Below are 20278 nucleotides of genomic sequence, written 5' to 3' on the forward strand. Positions count from 1 at the left end.
CAATACAATTGGTGTTTGTAGTAGCCTTCTTGCTAGAGCCACTTGCAAAGAATTTGGCTCCTTCTATCCTCATTTATCTTATTTTCATTTGATAATTCCACAATAACTGCTGAGAGAGACAAAACCTGCATTGTCAGTGCTACTGGGACAACATAATGGCATATATATTACACTTAACTAGCCATACCACCCATTGAAGACAGGTAATAAAATCATGTGCACTTTCCACTACTTTCGTGTGTATGTGAAAGTTTCTTCCTCAGTGCTCCCTACCTCCAGCGTGTTCCTATAAAGCCTGCTTCTCACACTTTGTCATTATTTTTGGCCCGATTTTCTTGCATCCTGTCCGCATTTATACTTGCAGTCTTTGAAGATAACTCTCCGTATACCTCCCATGCCGTTTCTCCTCCTCATGTATCTCACACTCACTCTTCCTCTTTAGTCACGTCACCAAAGCCAACCTGACCATTAAGATTGCTCAGAGGCACTGAACATACAGAGTTTATTGTTTTATTATATAGCAGATGTTTTTGAGAAATGTCAGTAGCCTACAGAAGCAGAATGCGAAACCAGACAAGCAAAAGTGGTAGTGCTCTGAGTAAGCATGAATAAAGCTGGTAAGGTATAGTTTCAAACACAATAATCTGTAACTGGGAAGGTGCCTACTAGAAATCATTAAAAACAGGGATCACAGATGGCAGGGTATTGCGGAGGATAGAAATGCATGTACTGGGCAAATATTTTTTGAGGCAGTTAAATTTTAAAAGATACAAATCCTAGTTTTGCTACTTTTAAATAACTTGCCAGGATTAATAAAGGAGTACAGCCTAACCTTATATTATTTCGCTTGTGTCTGTCCATGCTTGATATAAACAATGGTTGCCACAACTACTATATCCCTCCACAACAATATCGAGGAGTCCATGCTCCTGGTAGTGTTTTGATCTTAGGCTTATCTTCAAGTCTTCAGTTCTTCAATGTGAACAATTAACGACTGTGGTATTTGACTGTTTATTCAGTGCATACTTTGTTACTGACCGAAAATGCATTATGACACTACCATTTTACACCTCTTCTTTCCTTCACTTCAACGTAAGCCTCCCGATAAAATGAAAAGTCACATACAGCCTAACTGCAACCAACAGAAATGGTCTCGCCGGCCTACATACTCAGACCAACACACAGAAACAGAAATATCAACATCACGCCAGACCAACCAGCACAGGCAAGATACCTTACAACAACAAAGACAATGTATGACAAACCACAGAGCGATATTATCTGAAGATCAGTGGCAGCAAGTTTTGCACCTTGACAGTGAATGAAAAATGAATTACACACACAACCTTTTTGAAGAGCAGCTGCAAACTACCAGACAACAAGAAACATTACAATTCCATAACACTGACAACTCAAAACAAGATATTCCCTTCATATTACGGCATAGGCAATTGCCAGTTCATTTAGAATATTGTATGACTTTCAACAAGTCACAAAGACAAATGTTTAATAACGTCAGAATTTATTTGCCAGGCCCTGTTTTTACCTATGGCCAGTTGTACACTACATTTTCCAGAGTTACATCGAAACCCGGTTTAAAAGTACAGGTAGTTGCAGGTTACACACAGGGGAATATTTTTGCTGACAATGCAACAAATAGATGTCGGTATGCTACATTACCTGATGGCCACACTTCACACATACTGAATTACGTGTGCCCTGCATTTCCCTTCTTATCCAATATGTTCTGCTAACCTGTTTGTGTTACACTTTGTATTGTAAATATTCATGCTGTTGTAAGTGACTATAATAACATCCCAAACTAATCATGTGACTATTGTAATATTGAGTTATCTCACAAGTCACTACTTATTAAAACAATCTGCTTTCTTACTGTAACATTTGATATTCTTCTCTTCCTCATCATCATTTCATTAACACTTTTATTCTTGCGAAATTTTCACAAGCACGATTTGCATTGTTTATTCACAAATGTTCAGATTTATTAACTATAACTAGTTATGACAATTTTCTAATAAAAGGTTTTCTTTCATACTGATAATCACAATGACCCCAAGGCAAGAGAATTCATGAAACTTGTATAGTCCAAACAAGGATGTTCATATGTTGGATTTAGTAATATTGATGAGATGCAGATTTTGAACATTATGGGTTACTACTGGATTCTTTAAAATATAACTAAAGCTAACAAGAAACATGTTTTTAAGATATGCCATTTTGATGCTGTGCCGTCCTCCACTTTGAAGTAAAATGACTCCTTTTATTGGCTAACTGAGTAGATTATGATATGCAAGCTTTTAAGACAGCTCAGGCCTCTTCTTCAGGCAAATTGATACGCAATAAAAGAGGTAATTTTGCTTTACTTCTCATTGAATCATACAGTACTACTAAACTCTACTACTAATAGTAAGCCAGAATTCAGAATACTTTTCCTGAAACAATCGGCAATTTAAATAGGTAGGTGGATAATTTTAATGCTAGGCTGAAGGACACAGCTTACATAGCAGCCCAAGGAATATTTGTTAAAAATCAACTGTTCAACTGTTAAAGCAATTTCTTGGGAAACTCAAGTAGTCTGTTCACTCAAAAGAAACTGCTGTAAAGTCAACTGTACATGTAAAAGGCAAACTAAATTAACAGTACACAATGAAATTCCGAGAGCTCATATTATTAAATACAGTGCAATAATACAATGCAGCAGAATGATAATAAGAAACCACAAACCAAGAGTCAAATTCAAAATGTCTAAAACCAGAAAATCAAACACTGATGCAACAGCTTTCTTGGAATTGAAGTTAAATAGCACTAAAGATGTTCAGTTATCCATCAAGACTTAACCTGAAATTGCAATCATGGCCATATTTGTACATAATGTGTACAGTGAAATCAAAGGTGTGACAGCTATGGTAACATGATCTATATTGATGCTGTCACATAAACAAGAATACTCAAGATGGTAAAAAAAATAACTTATTTCCTAACTCATAATGCAAAATAAACGTTGGAACTAATTTGTGCATGTATAGAAAAAAACAATACAACATACACACATAAATATACATAATTACTACAGTAGATAATTTAGAGCAATGGAAAGTTTATATTAAGTGAAAAGATAGAGAACAGTGAAAATTTGTTGAAGACAACTAAGAGAATAAAAATTTAGGGAAACAAAACACGAAAAGACAAAGAAAGGAAATGAGAAAAATGTAAACAAGAAACAAAAAAATCTAACTATAGAGTACTGAAAAAGAAAAAGAAGGAGGTACTGAAAATAGTGGTATGGCATGTTGAAAAATGTAAAAGAAAGGAGTATGAAATTATTTCAACTAAGAATAGAAGAATTTAAATTGATTAGATTTAAAATAATGTCTTCCTTAACAGATTTGAATTATGTAGCAGTAGAGTTCTGTGAGAGTACACATACAAAAAGGCAAATGAATATTGCAATTGAGTTTAAATAATTTAAACAAATAATTGAACATGGCTGTGTTACAGTAGCATCACAGTTTGTAAAGAATGAGTCCTTTATTATTACAACAAAAAGTTATTTTCTTAAATGTACATTTGCATTTAGCAACCTAAAGTGTTCATAATAAAATTGCAGAACTTTGAATAAAGATATTGAAATACACAGTAAAATCATAGACCTTTAAAGCAGAATTTTAGTCAGTCAGTCATTATCCAACCCGCTATATCCTAACACAGGGTCACGGGGGTCTGCTGGAGCCAATCCCAGCATGCACAAGGGCACACGGCAGGAACAAATCCCAGGCAAGGTGCCAGCCCACCTCAGGACACACACACACATACACCAAGCACACACTAGGGACAATTTAGGATTGCCAATGCACCTAACCTGCGTGTCTTTGGACTGTGGGAGGAAAGCGGAGCTCCCGGAGGAAACCCATGCAGACACAGGGAGAACATGCAAACTCCACGCAGAATTTTAAACAATTATGAAAAAATGTAATGTATAAAAGTAAAACTAGCCAAATATTTACTTTTCTGTTTGTTAAGCTTGAACAAATTTATCACTTAGAACACAACAAATAAATTTTTTCAAAAAATGTATGGTAAAAGAATGGAAGATAATTAAACTAATTCTTAACTAAGTAGCAAAATGAAGTAATCATTTACATGTTACGGACAATTAAAAAAAATCATTGTAGACTACCAGTTATTGAAACAGGTGAAAAACATGGGCTAGCAAACTGTCAAACCACAAAACATATACACAACTCAAGTCAAGCAGCAAAGGACAAACCACTTGAACATTAAAGAAATACAGCACTTAGGTTAACTTTTAATGCTGATCTTGCACATACATCGGAGTCATTTAGGTAGCACTGCTAAAAAGAAAAAAAAAAGTGTCTCCAAAAAATTAAGAGCCTTTTAAAACCAGACATCTAATATAGTATTATCAGGGAAGAAATTAGCTTCATAGTTTATGAAAGATATACATGAAGAATATGTTTATTCAGTAAAGTGGATAAGAATCTATAGTCTATTTCTTCTTTAACTATGATTAATTAACATTTTTTTTTACATGAAATGGAAGATTTTTACTTAAGAAAACAAATTCAAACAAAAAACAAAAAAATAAGATTTTCTCCGGTAGAGTGGCACAATGGCTTATTCTGCTATCTCATAGTTCTAGAGTCGAGGGTTCAAATCTCAGACCAGGCACTGTCTACAAGGATATTTCACATACTCTTTGAGTCTGAGTTTTACTGCCACATTGCAAAGGTATATGCATTAGGGTAATTGGAAGTTCTATACTTGCCAGTGCCCCTACCATGAGTGGTTCTTGCTGGGTGCCCAGGAGAGGAACTGATTCCCCATGAACCTAAACTGGATAAGCAACTTAAATAAAATGGATGAATTGATATTTTGCTACATTAATTTTTTGTAATATGTATATATTTTACAGATTTAAAATGCATTACAATGAGTTCATCACAAGTCAGTAAGGTACATACTACATCTTTTTCAAAATAGAGCACAAAGCCCCTCTCCTACCCATTCAGAAAGCTGAGAGAAAAATAAATAAATTTGAAGCTGAGAAAGTTACAGTGTCGAAAATGTAAGCAATGGTTCTTCACTGTTAGTTATTTGAGGACAAGGTTAATAAGAGCCTGCTGCATTGAAAATAAATTTTGGAGTGCACTCATAAAGCAAATTCAATTTTTCATACAATGTATGGTCACATTGTAGACAACTTACAAAGAGAAAAACAGCCCCTTTCAGATAAGTTGTAAACCGATTAATTAATTTAAAACAAAATATTAAAAACCTTCCTTCTACACTTAGTACAAGTTTGGGACTCACATTTCTATGTACATAGGTTCAGAAGAAATTACTTCCAATAATGATTATTTCTCCTGCTATTCCTAGGTCATATTATTTGAATTAAAGTATGCAATAAATCTTACAAACTATTCATATTTTTTAGTGCAATTTTTATGGTAAAAATGGATGAAACCAGGTTGTTGATTTGCAATAAGAGCTGCAACATTGTTTATCCTTGTTCAGACCTGTAATAACATACTGAGTTAAATTGTTAAAAAAGTAACTGCTTCTACTATATTGTAATTACATATATTGTATTTCGTCATTGGGTCATTAAACAATATAAAATATATTAATTTTACTTAATATGTTCTGAAACTGACTTTTTTTTAAACATTGACCAATAAACGAATGCGTACGCACATTTTATTCAAAAATCTTTGTAAATTAGTGATACAGTATTTAATCTAAATTGTTAATGTTACTAATCGTCTTGTATAATTATAGGTAAGCTTATGTGTTATATGTGTGCTGTTTTTCTAATTTGAAATACAAATTAATATAACTTTAAATTAGGATTTTATTTTGCCTTCTTTTGCTTAGTACAACACAATTCAGTTTATTCTATTTTAGTTAATGTAATTAATTTTGTATGCAGCATGACTTATTTAAATTTCAGTAAAATCCTTTTAGTTAGTACCTTTTAATATGGATAAACGCAAACGAAGTAATGACGTCATCCAGTGACTTCTGGCGACTTTCCATTGAAAATACTCGGCAACACTGTGCGCAGTACTGGTCGTGTTAAAACCGGAAAGATGGATAATGTCAAAGAGAGTAACAACTGTAAACAATTGCTGACGAGTATTCACTGTGAGCATATGCGGTGAAATATAATATAGTGTAAATGTAGACAGAGTTGAGAGTGCTCTCTAATGGATACAATGAAGTACGTCAACTAGGAGAAAAATGAATAAAGCACAGGAGGGAAAAAAATGACATGACGAATTTGATGTGGTTTAGCTGCAAAGAGCGCCATTTAACATGCATACGAAAAGTGCTAAAAAGGACAAAGACGTTCTCTCTGAACTAGTAAAAAAAGTCTGTAAATACCGAGGGCAAGCAAATATGGCGTCGTACAACACAAAAGCTTCTGACCGTTCAGTGCTGCTTTTACGAGTGTCTTTTATTTGTATTAGGAAACCAAAACGTACACAAAACAGACCTATGAAGATTACATTCTATTGATTGAATGTTTTGTTGGCTCCAGTTAACTTAGTCGCGACAACTAACTCTATGAAACTGGCTCCGTCCTCAGAGTGGATCATGTCTGCAGTAAAACCGACTTGAGACAACTCGGGTGCACCGGAGTCGGGAAGAGTGCGGCGAAAAAGCAGGTTGGACTGCAACTCTCATAAAAACACGCCTGCTGGTAACGGGTCATCAAAGTAAGTAAATATCGAACCGCTTGCATTTTATCCTGTGCCCTTTCTCGTTTTTTTAACCAATGTTTCAATTTTTTAATCTATTTTCAGTTATGGATTACAGTATTTATTTATGACATCTGCGTTGGAAAGGACATCCTTTCAGTATAACGTGTTTTTGATTTTGACGTTTCATGTTAGGGTTTTTTTTGGGGCAACACACATCAATGAGAACTGTGGTGACAGAGTGTGGGTTTATGTTAATCCCGTGAGTTTTTCATTTCAAATATGGCGATAGCATGATCATATTAACGGTTGTGTGACCTGGTGCAGCAACATAGTTTAATAAGAGCTAATATGTACAGTTAAGGATAGTAACTCCTCTTTCTTACTCTTCATGCGAGTTACAGTGGGCACACATTGAAAATCTTTGTTTTCAGAAGTCACTTTTAACGCCAGCGGTGGTTGTGTATGAGTAATACTCAAGTAAAAAAAAATGAATGAATGAATGGATGGTAAAATTAATATTTAACTGTATTAGTGTAGAATTTTTGCATATAGCGCCTTATGTGTATAGTCTTATCTGCACATGTACAGCTGCTTTAAACAAAGAGATGTACTAGCTCAGCATAAGCAGACCAAATGGTTAAGCTACATCTGTGCCCACTCTGAACCCTGGGCCCTATACGTAAGCAGTCTTTGTGGGCCCCTTCCTCTCAAAAAGAAACTTTTGCTTCCAGGCTTTGAGTCCCAAACCGCCCCCATCCTAGGGGGCCCTGGGTTATTATTACCCATTCCCAACCACTATGACACACATGCCTGTGCCAATCACCAAAACAAGCGCCTGCTTACCGTGCTGCTACTATAGGCTTCCTTAGCAGCAAATGTCGTGGAAGAAACTTTACCCCATCTTAAAAGAAGGTAATCATGGAGCAAGATGACAATGCTGAACGTTTCATGATTTGTGCAGAGTTAGCAATCAACTAAACAATTCATCAGCTTTTACACTTTTCCCAATTACTATTACCTCATCTAATACATCACATCATCTGATTCTTAATATGCAGAACCTTATTATCTCCTGTGGTCAACTAGCGCCACCAGTAATTTCTGGCTTTAGTAGATTCTCCCATTATTCTGAACACTACTTCGTTAAGAGGGATGTTTTATGGATTGTCCTATTGATCTTGGCAGCTCTTCATAGGAAGGGTGTATGGGCTTTCCCATAAGTTTATCCCCATTTTCTGGAGGGGTGTTTATTACTCATTAACCTCATTCTAACCTTGAAAAATTACGTTTGGTAGTTTCTCTAAGACCAGACGGAGACCTCTGCTAAGTTGCATTTAGTTAAACCTTCCTTTACACTCAGTCATTTTCCTTGTGTTTAATAATTCATTCTGTTATGACTTCATATATATAATATATACTTGTAGTAAATTGTAAATGATTATTATATATTAACTAAAAATCCCATATATTTCTCTCTCTGAGACTTTTTAAAGATCCATTCTAACTTGAAGTTGACCTAGGTTTTTTCCCTTCTTAAATCTCTGAATTGTGTCCAATAACTTCTGAGTATGATGACAAAATATTGTCAACGACTACTTGATCAATGTCTTATTTTTCCTGTGTTTAAAGTAACTATTTGATTTCCTCCTTATCCAGTAAACATTAGCTATGTTAGTTTACAAAAATGTACCTAGTTGTATATTTTTGTCTGTGACCAGACCATTCTATAGTACCATTGGTGATGACACAGACAGCATATGTATTTACTTTAAAAACTTCAAAGATACTAGATTATGTTGCCAAAGACGAGTACAACACTGTCCTGAGATTTATACAAACAACCATGTTCGCATCCTCGTGCTCAAATTCACTAAGACACCCTAATTTACATCCAGCTGTGGTCAATAGTAGGTTACCACCTTTGTTTTTTTTACTAAAGACAGGTAGTCTACATCTGACAGTTGATGTCATGCCACCCTTTGGAAGACATCATTACGACTCTCATTAATGGCCATTTTTTTAGGTCACATTTAAATAGTAAGTGTTGCACTTAAGCTTTTTATTTATGTTAAAAATTTTCTGCAACCAGCTGGGATCTTTGGTTTGCAGTTTGCAGTATGTAATCAGTCTCACATGGAATTCTCTTATATTTCTACCATTACACTGCCATCTCATCATATTCCTACATTTACACTAATACTACACTATTCCTTTGAATGACCTACAACCTGGACAAACTGGTGAGGAAGGCAGACTATATTGTAGGCACGGAGTTGGACAGTTTGACATCCATGGCAGAGCGACGGGCACTGAGCAGGCTCCTGTCAATAATGGAGAATCCACTGCATCCACTAAACAGTATCATCTCCAGACAGAGGAGCAGCTTCAGCGACAGACTGCTGTCACTTCCCTGCTGCACTGACAGACTGAGGAGATCATTCCTCCCCCACACTATGTGACTCTTCAGTTCCACCCGGTGGGTTAAACGTTAACATTATTCAAAGTTATTGTCTGTCTGTATACCTGCATTGTTTTCACTCTTTAATTTAATATTTTCTTTATCTGTATGCTGCTGCTGGAGTATGTAAATTTCCCCTTGGGATTAATAAAGTATCTATCTATCTATCAATCTACAGTCATGGCCGAAATTATCAGTACCCCTGGAATTTTCCCAGAAAACGCACCATTTCTCCCAGAAAATTGTTGCAATTACAAATGTTTTGGTATACACATGTTTATTTCCTTTATGTGTATTGGAACAACACAAAAAACAGAGAAAAAATCCAAATCTGACATTATTTCACATAAAACTCAAAAACCGGGCTGGACAAAATTATTGGCACCCTCAACTTAATATTTGGTTGCACGCGCTTTGGAAAAAATAACTGAAATCATGCGCTTCCTATAACCATCAACAAGCTTGTTACACCTCTCAACTGGAATTTCTGACCACTCTTCTTTTGCAAACTGCTCAATGTCTCTCAGATTTGAAGGGCGCCTTCTCCCAACAGCAATTTTGAGATCTCTCCATAAGTGTTCAATCGGATTTAGATCTGGACTCATTGCTAGCCACTTCAGAACTCTCCAGCGCTTTGTCTTCAACTATTTCTGAGTGCTTTTAGAGATATGTTTGGGGTCATTGTCCTGCTGGAACACCCATGACCTCTGACGCAAACCCAGCTTTTTGACACTGGGCCCAACACTGCGCCCCAATAACTTTTGTAGTCTTCAGATTTCATGATGCCTTTCACACAGTCAAGGCATCCAGTGCCAGAGGCAGCAAAACATCCCCAAAACATCTTAGAACCTCCACCATGTTTGACTGTAGGTACTGTGTTCTTTTCTTCGTAGGCCTCATTCCGTTTTCTGTAAACAGTAGAATGATGAGCTTTACCAAAAAGCTCTACCTTGGTCTCATCTGTCCACAAGACGTTCGCCCAGAAGGATTTTGGCTTCTTCAAGTACATTTTGGCAAACTCCAGTCTGGCTTTTTTATGTTTCTGTGTCAGCAGTGAGGTCCTCCTGGCTCTCCTGCCATAGCGTTTTATTTCGTTCAGATGTCGACAGATAGTTCGAGCAGACACTGTTGCACCCTGAGTCTGCAGAACAGCTTGAATATGTTTTGAAGTTGACTGGGGTTGTTTATCCACCATTCGGACTATCCTTCGTTGCAATCTTTTATCAATTTTTCTCTTCCGTCCACGTCCAGGGAGATTAGCTACAGTGCCATGTGTTGTGAACGTCTTGATTATGTTGCGCACAGTGGACAAAGGAACATGAAGATCTCTGGAGATGGACTTGTAGCCTTGAGATTGTTGATATTTTTCCACAATTTTTGTTCTCAAGTCCTCAGACAGTTCTCTGCTCTTCTTTCTGTTCTCCATGCTTAGTGTGGCACACTCAGACACGCAACAGAAAGGTTGAGTCAACTTTTCTCCATTTTAACTGGCTTCAGGTGTGATTGCTATATTGACGGGACCTGTTTCTTGCCACAGGTGAGTTCAAATGAGCATCATATGCTTGAAATAAAACGATTTACCCACAATTTTGAAAGGGTGCCAATAATTTTGCCCGCCCCATTTTTGGAGTTCTGTGTGACATGATATCAGATTTGGCTTTTTTTCTCAGTTTTTTTGGGTGTTGTTCCAATGCACATAAAGGAAATAAACATGTGTATACCAAAACATTTGTAATTGCAACAATTTTGTGGGAGAAATGGTGCATTTTCTGGGCAAATTCCAGGGGTGCCAATAATTTCGGCCATGACTGTATCTAATTCAGCCCTACCTAATTGGATGCTTCCTTGGTGTTTCACAAACTGTCCAACCAATTTGGTTCTCCACAAAGGCCAGTTCATCAGTCCAGATGGAGCTTCTTTTATCCCTCCAGTGGAACTTCACTAAGGTGGACTTTCGCCTCGGCCAGGTGGGGAGCTATTTCAAAGTGATCAGTTCAAAGTCACCTCATCAAAGTGCTTAGTTTAATTAACTCACAACCTAGGTCCCTTATCTTGTAATTATGTTTCCGCAGGATTTTCACCACCTGTACGGGCTTTTAGTGGCTTAACTGGTAGAAATAAAGACCCATAGTGAAGTGGTAACAAATGACTTTCATCTATCTGTTCAGCACCCAATATTATACTTTGCTTATTGGACGATTGGCCATAGGGACTTATAAGTACTTGAAGACGTTTGTGCTAATCTACCAGCTATTTAAAATAATCAATAATCCCTCAATTAGATCCCATAGTTCCACATTCTCTGTGTTCTTTCTGCACTTTTAGTTTTATTAGAGATTCTTCTTACTGCGTCTCCTCTGGTAGGGCAAAATCCTTGTGAAACTAACACAAACAATTTTGGAGTAAAAAATTGCTTACCTTGTAAGGTGCCAGTTTGTGTCCGTTTCCTGGATATTTTTGCAGTCATTCAGAGCTGCTCAGCCTTTTTTTCTAAGCACATCAGAGTCACCAAAATGATGTTGTGCAAAAAATACTTTCCTCCATTTTCATAGAAGGCAGTTAAGGTGCCCAGATGAGAATGCAGAACATTTCTATATTTGCACAGTAATGTACAAATGTCTCAGTCCATGGAGTGAGCAATCAATTAACACTAGAATTACCAAAGCCTATGAAAAAAGTCGTAATTCCGGCCCACCTTAAATCCCTTCACACCTCTCCATCAGCGTCTTTTGTGTTGTAAATGTGTTGATCAACACAAGCTGCAAGCAGCCTGTTATCCCATCCCCCCACCCACCGCCACAGTTCAGTTCATAAAGAAGGTTCTCAGTGCTCAGTGTTTATCTTGGAGAGAAGTGCTGCAGTTGTAGAGGGTAAATAATATATCGTCATTTGGAATACATACAGTACTGTGCAAAGGTTTTAGGCAGGTGTGAAAAAATGCTGTAAACAAAGAATGCTTTCAAAAATGGAAGTGTTAATCATTTATTTTCATCAATCAACAAAATGCAGTGAATGAACAAAAGAGAAATCTAAATCAAATCGATATTTGGTGTGACCACCCTTTGCCTTCAAAACAGCATCAATTCTTCTAGGTATACTTGCACACAGTTTTTGAAGGAACTTGGCTGGTAGGTTGTTCCAAACATCTTGGAGAACTAACCACGAATCTTCTGTGGATGTAGGCTTCCTCACATCCTTCTGTCTCTTCATGTAATCCCAGACACACTCGATGATGTTGAGATCAGGGCTCTGTGGGGGCCATACCATCACTTCCAGGACTTCTTGTTCTTCTTTACGCTGAAGATAGTTCTTAATGACTTTGGCTGTATGTTTGGGGTCGTTGTCCTGCTGCAGAATACATTTGGGGCCAATCATACGCCTCACTGATGGTATTGCATGATGAATAAGTATCTGCCTGTATTTCTCAGAATTGAGAACACCATTAATCCTGACCAAATCTCCAACTCCATTTGTAGAAATGCAGCCCCAAACGTTTAAGGAACATCCACCATGCTTCACTGTTGCCTGCAGACACTCATTATTGTACCGCTCTCCAGCCCTTCGACAAACAAACTGCCTTCTGCTACAGCCAAATATTTCAAATTTTGACTCATCAGTCCAAAGCACCTGCTGCCATTTTTCTGCACCCCAGTTCCTATGTTTTCGTGCATACTTGAGTCGCTTGGCCTTGTTTCCACGTCGGAGGTATGGCTTTTTAGCTGCAACTCTTCCATGAAAACCACTTCTGGCCAGACTTCTCCAGACAGTAGATGGGTGTACCTGGGTCCCACTGGTTTCTGCCAGTTCTGAGCTGATGGCACTGCTGGACATCTTCCGATTTCGAAGGGTAATAAGCTTGATTTGTCTTTCATCTGCTGCACTAAGTTTCCTTGGCCGACCACTGCATCTACGATCCTCAACGTTGCCCGTTTCTTTGTGCTTCTTCAAAAGAGCTTGAACAGCACATCTTGAAACCCCAGTCTGCTTTGAAATCTTTGTCTGGGAGAGACCTTGATGATGCCGTATAACTACCTTGTGTCTTGTTGCTGTGCTCAGTCTTGCCATGACATGAAACTGTCTTCCACAACCTCACCTTGGTAGCAGAGTTTGGCTGTTCCTCACCCAGTTTTAAGCCTCCTACACAGCTGTTTCTGTTTCAGTTAATGACTGTGTTTCAACCTATGTGTGACATTGATGATCATTAGCACCTGTTTGGTATAATTGGTTGATCATACACCTGACTATAATCCTACAAAATCCCTGACTTTGTGCAAGTGTACCTATAAGAATTGATGCTGGTTTGAAGGCAAAAGGTAGTAACACCAAATATTGATTTGATTTTAGATTTTTCTATTGTTCGCTCACTTTGTTTATTGTTATCAATTTACAAAATGCAATCATTATTTATATTTCTGAAAGCATTCTTTGTTTACAGCATTTTTTCACACCTGCCTAAAACTTTTGCACAGTACTGTACATTTCAAATGTGTTCCGTGTCTACAACAATCTATGTAAACACATCGTTAAAATGTTGTAGCAGTGCTACTTTATAAGACCTGCATCTCCCAGCAGTCCTTGCAGGGGCTGCTGGGGTCAAAGGTGGTCAAAGGAGGTTTAAAAGTGGGCAAAGGGCAAAAGGAAAAAAAAGTTTGTTTTGTTTGGGTGCGGTGCGTGTTGTGTTTATCTGTCGTTGCTGCCTGCTGTTATTGGAACTTTAATTAATCATTGTGTCCTGGACTGTATTCGTTCGTTGGGGTCTGGATCGTCTGTCTACCTGTACACTGAGAACTGTGTTGGATTCATTGGTTTTCCGGAAGAGTGGAGCGCTCCTGAATCAACCATCTGATTTCATCCTCATCATCAGTAACTACCGGTAGGACTGTATTTTTCCTTCTCCCTTTCAACATACAGATCGTTTTGTCACTTTTCATCTTCATCCGGTTTGGTTTATATGGACTTTGCTGTGTGGTGTTTGTGTTTATATGTTAAATGTAATATCGCTGAAGGGGTCAGGGGTGGTATTACTGTTTTCATTAATTATTTTTGGGTCATTATATTTGTAATTGTTTGCTTTTCCCAGTGTGCTTTATTGTCTCTGTTGTGAGTGTGTGTGGGTCGATCCAAGGCTGGGGACGTTCCTGGGATCTCTTCTATTAAAATAAATAAATCACCGTCATCTTTGACGGTGTGAATCTTAGCGGCCCCTGACCGCTACAATGTGCATACGCATATTTATAATATGCATTTATAATTATAATACACATCGAAAATCGGAGACCTGATTGAGATGGCGGAAGTCATTACAGAACCTTCAGGTGCCGTCGGGTTTGGAAACGAGGACGATGAGAGTGGACCAAGGGCTGTGGCTCTCCTCAATGATGTCCATGTCCAACATCTGTTGGATTTCTAGTTCAACATCCACCCGTTTTTATTCCAGGAGGCGGTAGGGGTGTTCCCTGACGATCAGCCCGGGGTCCGTCACTATATCATGCTGAATCAGCGAGGTGCCACCGGGTGCCTCACTGACCACTTCCGGGAAGGAGAGGATCACAGGTTCCAGCTCCTGTCGTTGGCGGACTGTCAGATTAGGGCCAAGGTTAAGACCGGATGTTGACAAGAAAAGGGAGTGGGTTTGGCCGGAGTGAGGGTCTTCTTCCCTCTCCTCCTGTGGCTTCAACAAGTTGACGTGGTAGACCCGCTCACTTGGTTGGCGATTTGGGTGTTTGACCAAATAGTCGACAAGCCTTTTTCTTTTTTTCACCTCGTATGGGCCTTGCCAATGGGCCAATAATTTAGAGTGGGAAGTGGGCATGAGGACCATAACACGGTCTCCCGGCTGGAACTCCCACAGGGATGTGTTTCTGTTGTAATTCCGTGCCTGCGCTGATTGAGCCTTCGCCATATGTTCTTGTAGCAGGGGCCGAATCTTTGCCAACCTATCGCATAACTGCGCGATATATTCTAAAATGTTAGTGGAGGGAAGGGCCTCACCTTCCCAGCCTTCTTTTAGGATATCCAAAATTCCTCGGGGCTGTTGCCTGTACAAAAGTTCGAAAGGGGAAAACTGTGTTGAGGCTTGAGGTATCTCCCGATAAGCAAAAAGGACGAAGGGGAGGAGTTGGTCCCAGTTCCTACCGTCCGCGTTGAGTATTTTGCGGAGCATCTGTGTCAGGGTCTGGTTAAATCGTTCGACCAGCCCATCTGTCTGAGGATAGTATACAGACATCTTGAGATGTGTAATACGGTGTAACCTGGCAACCTCCCTGAACGTATCTGAAGTAAAGAGCATACATTGGTCTGTGAGGACTTCTTGCAGTATGCCAACCTGGGAAAAGAGCCCTACTAATTCCTGTGTGATGCAATTTGTATTGGCCGAGCACAAGGGAATAGCCTCTGGGAACCGGGTGGCGTAATCAACTATCACCAAAATATATTTATGGCCTCTGGTGGAGGGCTCTAAGGGGCCAACGAGATTGACACCGATCCTGTCAAAGGGAATGTCAATGAGGGGGAGCGGGACAAGAGGAGCATGGTCCCTCCGGGGTATCTGGCGGAGTTGACATTCCAGGCAGGACTGACAAAATTGCCTGACCTCCTCATTTATCCCAGACTAAAAAAACTGGAGCTTTATTCTCTCCAATGTCTTTTCGGGTCCCAAGTGGGCGCCCATGATGTGGGCGTGTGCCAGTTCGCAAACTTCCCGCCGGTACGTTCGCGGAACTAGCAACAGCATCTGGACCTCGCCCTCGTGCTCTGCCATCCAGTACAGCAGATCGTTTTTTAATACAAAGTAGGGGCCCTGTGGTGTGGGAGAATCAAGGGAAGTGACCTCTACGGAGAGAATCACGTTACTGGCAAACTTCAGGGAATCCTCATTCCACTGTTCATGTTTAAAGGAGGCCGGCGTAGACTGAAACTGACAGTCTAGGCCACTTAAAGGGTCAACATCCTCCCCAGGAGGTGAGTCACCCCCGTGAACTCTCGGCCGGGGGTGTTTCCAGGTCAAGGTCCAGTGTGGGGAAGACAGTCCCCAAGGTGGCAACGTCATCACTATTGGTTGGGCAACACAGCGTAAGGGCCGCCGGGACAGACTCCGGCCTGTCCATTAGTAGACCTGATTCAGAAACAGGAGGGGTGTACCGCTTAACCACAGTTGTTTTCCAACCAGTCCCATCCCAGTATAACCGGATAGGGAGGTTCGGGCAAGACCACCAATACCAACTGTTTGGGTTGGTACCACCTGGTCTCCCCATGAACACACCTTACACTGGTTCTCTGAGCCAACCATTGTCGCGGTAAGACAAAATGGTGAGCAACAATGGAGATGTTACTCCCAGATATCGAACAAGGCCAACACCCGGTGTCCGTTTACCAAAACCGCTCCCGTATTCAGAACAGACAGAGGATTCACCAGTGCACAGTACCTTTCCCCTGTTAGCCAGGTGCAGTCCATCAGCTCCGGGTGTAGAGGGCAAGCGGATAGGATATGTCCTAGCTCCCCACACTTGAAACAGCAGGGGAGACCGGGGCCTTTCTCTTTGGGTCTTCCGGGAGCTTCGGTGGTGAAGAACTCCAGCAGGCCATCCATGTCCATAAATGGATGTCTACAGACCTGCCTGCGAGGTAATCTATGTTCCTATGTGCTGCTATTTTTAATATATATATAAATGATTTAGATAGGAATATAAGTAACAAGCTGGTTAAGTTTGCAGATGATGCCAAGATAGGTGGATTAGCAGATAATTTGGAACCTGTTATATCATTACAGAAGGACTTGGATAGCATACAGGCTTGGGCAGATTTGTGGCAGATGAAATTTAATGTCAGTAAATGTAAAGTATTACACATAGGAAGTAAAAATGTTAGGTTTGAATACACAATGGGTGGTCGGAAAATCGAGAGTACACCTTATGAGAAGGATTTAGGAGTCATAGTGGAGTTTAAGCTATCGATTTCCAGACAGTGTTCAGACGGCATTAAGAATGTTAGGTTATATAGCACAATGTGTGGAGTACAAGTTCAAGGAGGTTATGCTCAATCTTTATAATGCACTGGTGAGGCCTTATCTTGAGTACTGTGTGCAGTTTTGGTCTCCAGGCTACAAAAAGGACATAGCAGCACTAGAAAATTGTGAGGAAAGATTAAAAGAGCTGAGCCTATACAGTTTAAGCAAAAGAAGATTAAGAGGTGACATGATTGAAGTGTTTAAAATTATGAAGGGAATTAGTACAGTGGATCGAGACTGTTATTTTAAAATGAGTTCATCAAGAACACGGGGACACAGTTGGAAACTTGTTAAGGGTAAATTTTGCACAAACATTAGGAAGTTTTTCTTTACACAAAGAACGATAGACACTTGGAATAAGCTACCAAATAGTGTGGTAGACAGTGAGACGTTGGGGACTTTCAAAACTCGACTTGATGTTTTTTTGGAAGAAATAAGTGGATAGGACTGGCGAGCTTTGTTGGGCTGAATGGCCTGTTCTCGTCTAGAGTGTTCTAATGTCCTAATGTTCCAGCGCAGCTAATTAATCACTGAGCATTTTGTATTTGGATTCTACAGCAGTTGCTTTTTTGTCAATTGTTCAGCTTCTTCAGTACGAATCATAAACGTTTGCTTAACTTCTTCAAGATGACCAACAATCACTCTAATTTGATTATCAAGTTTACTCATAATTTCCTGTTTTTCATCAATTCTTGCTAGAATGATCTTAAAGCTTGCAGCAAAGTTATTACTTAAACTCCTGGGGCCTCATGCATAATGCAGTGCGTAAACATGGCATACAGACAAAAGTGGAAATGTGTGTATGCACAAAAAAATCCAGATGCATAAATCTGTGTGTACGCCAACTTCCACATTCTTCCGCTACATAAATCCCGGTCAGCGTGATAAGTAACGCACTGCATGTGCCTGCTCTCCCACCCCGTCTCCTTCCAGAATTACAATTTTTTGAATATGCAAATCGATATAAATAGCCCTTAAGTTCAGCATTCTGTGAAAAAACAATGGCAAATGCATGGGGGAAAATAGAAGAATTTCAGAGAATACCATATGGAGGCATGGAAAAATGTACTATTTGTTGGTTTAAACGGTGGTATAAATAACAAAAGGAAGTTGATCGACTGACATAGAGTGTCGGAGAAACTCAAAAGTTCAAGTTCACAAAGTCGCACAGTACCTGAAAATAAAAACAACTTGTCAGAAATCAAAGTCGCCGTGAAAAGGCGAGTCGTAGCCCACCGTCTTAGAGTCATATGGGAGCTTATTAGGGTAGAGAGAAAAGAAAAAAAATAGGGACACAGTGGGGGAAAAAAGCTCAAAACGTCAACTTTAATCTCGACATTTCCACTTTAATCACATAGTTTATTTTGTCATTAAAGTAGAACGTCATAAACTTCATCTGAAAATCGTTGAATTTACTACTTTCTCAAATCCCATCATAACTAAGGTGGCATGTTAAATGCTTTGTATGTGTTCTTCTATGTGCTCTATGTGTGTGAATCACTACGTGTTTCTTAAACAGACTTTCTCTTCTTCCAACAGGACACAGACTCCATTACATTCATGATATCGCAGCTCGCTGAATAATTTAAATACTAAGATGTATACTTGATATCATTTTCATAATGATAGGAATTAAAACGTATTAAACATGAGGGCATGGTGGCGCAGTGGTAGTGATGAGCTGGTACCCCATCCAGAGATTGTTCCTGCCTCCCGCAAAATGCTTGCTGCGCTGTGCGCAACCCTTGATGAAGTAATTTATTGCAGCAGTACAGTCTCTTTCAAACGTACTAACAATCTAAATCCTGTCCTTCCTTTTCTTTCCAAGTACCCAATCACCACACAATCAGCTCTGTAATAGATGTAAAGCCATCTGTAAGCTGAGAATGCCGATTCTCCAAAACTTTTAAGGAACATTGAAATATCTTCGTAGTACATGTTTAATTATTCCACCCATCTTTCCATCCAATGTTGCGCCAGTCCTAGCAAGCATACAGCACGAGGCAGGAACAATCCATGAATGGGGCACCAGCTCATCGTTAGCGCTGCGACAACGTGTCCTCACATATTTAATTATTAACAATATAGATTATTTAACTCATGTTAAAATGTTATCTGTATAATGTAATAAACATACTTTGTTGCATTTCATCTTAAAAATGATATCAAGAGCTCCAAGAAGATAGCGCTTGGAAATCTGAATCGACTTAGAAGCCAGTTGTCATCATCTGTAAATGCGCGCTTCATAAAGTGGCTCAGGTTGTGCAATATTATAACTGTATCACTAGTTTACAGTGAGGTAATTGAACTTATAAGTACAAACACTTATACCGGGAGAACTTGATGGACTGAATGAGTGCATTTAGCGCTCTTGGGATGAAACTGTTTCTGAACCACGAGGTCCCTACAGGAAAGACTCTGAAGCGCATGGCTGAGGGAGCATGTGCTTGATGCTGTATCCCGATAATTCTATTTTTGATCAGATGCTGTAGAGCTGTGATTCCACACTCAGATACAGTGGGATGAATACTCTTGAGTGGTGCAGTGAGAGTAACAACACTAAAGCAGCTATGGTATTTGGGATAGTTTGGCCATTCTGTGGACCATTATATGGTTACAGGTTGATTACAATCAGATGCCTTAAACTAATAAACATGCAGTTAATTTCAGTGTATTTGATAAAGCCGCATCAGGGATGTGGATTTCAAAAAGAAAGGGAAACCACACTGGAACAATAGCACTGTTTGACTCTGAGTGCTGCCAGTTTACAAAACCGAGCGGGAAACTTACGTACGCCAGGGATTGAGCTAGCGTGAAAATGTGCATGGCTTTGTGCCAAGTTTAGTTTTTATACATCGGGATGTAAGTTTATACATGAGGCCCCTGGTCTTTTATATCCTGAAGCAGCTTGTCATTTGTCTTGTGTATATCCCTCTTTTTACCCTTTATAACCTTCTTTATGTCACTGTTTATATCATTTATATGTTGCCCTCAAGTGCAGTAATTATTGCCTTCAACTCAGATAGTTCATTTCTACATTCTCTGTGCTCCAAAGGCAGAGTTGCGAGT

At 39.3% G+C, this 20278-nt stretch overlaps 1 protein-coding gene across 1 annotated transcript in view; it reads left to right on the plus strand.

Annotated features, from left to right (window-relative positions):
- enpp6 (ectonucleotide pyrophosphatase/phosphodiesterase 6) overlaps window positions 1-480 on the plus strand; it is a 126107-nt gene extending 125627 nt beyond the window's left edge. The window contains exon 9 of the mRNA XM_051928448.1: window positions 295-480. Within this exon, the coding sequence (XP_051784408.1) occupies window positions 295-465 (171 nt within the window). The 3' untranslated portion in view covers window positions 466-480. The remainder of the gene's footprint in view (window positions 1-294) is intronic.
- The last annotated feature ends 19798 nt before the right edge of the window (window positions 481-20278 follow it).

The sequence above is a fragment of the Erpetoichthys calabaricus genome, chromosome 5 (assembly GCF_900747795.2).
Source record: "Erpetoichthys calabaricus chromosome 5, fErpCal1.3, whole genome shotgun sequence".
Lineage (NCBI taxonomy): Eukaryota > Metazoa > Chordata > Cladistia > Polypteriformes > Polypteridae > Erpetoichthys > Erpetoichthys calabaricus.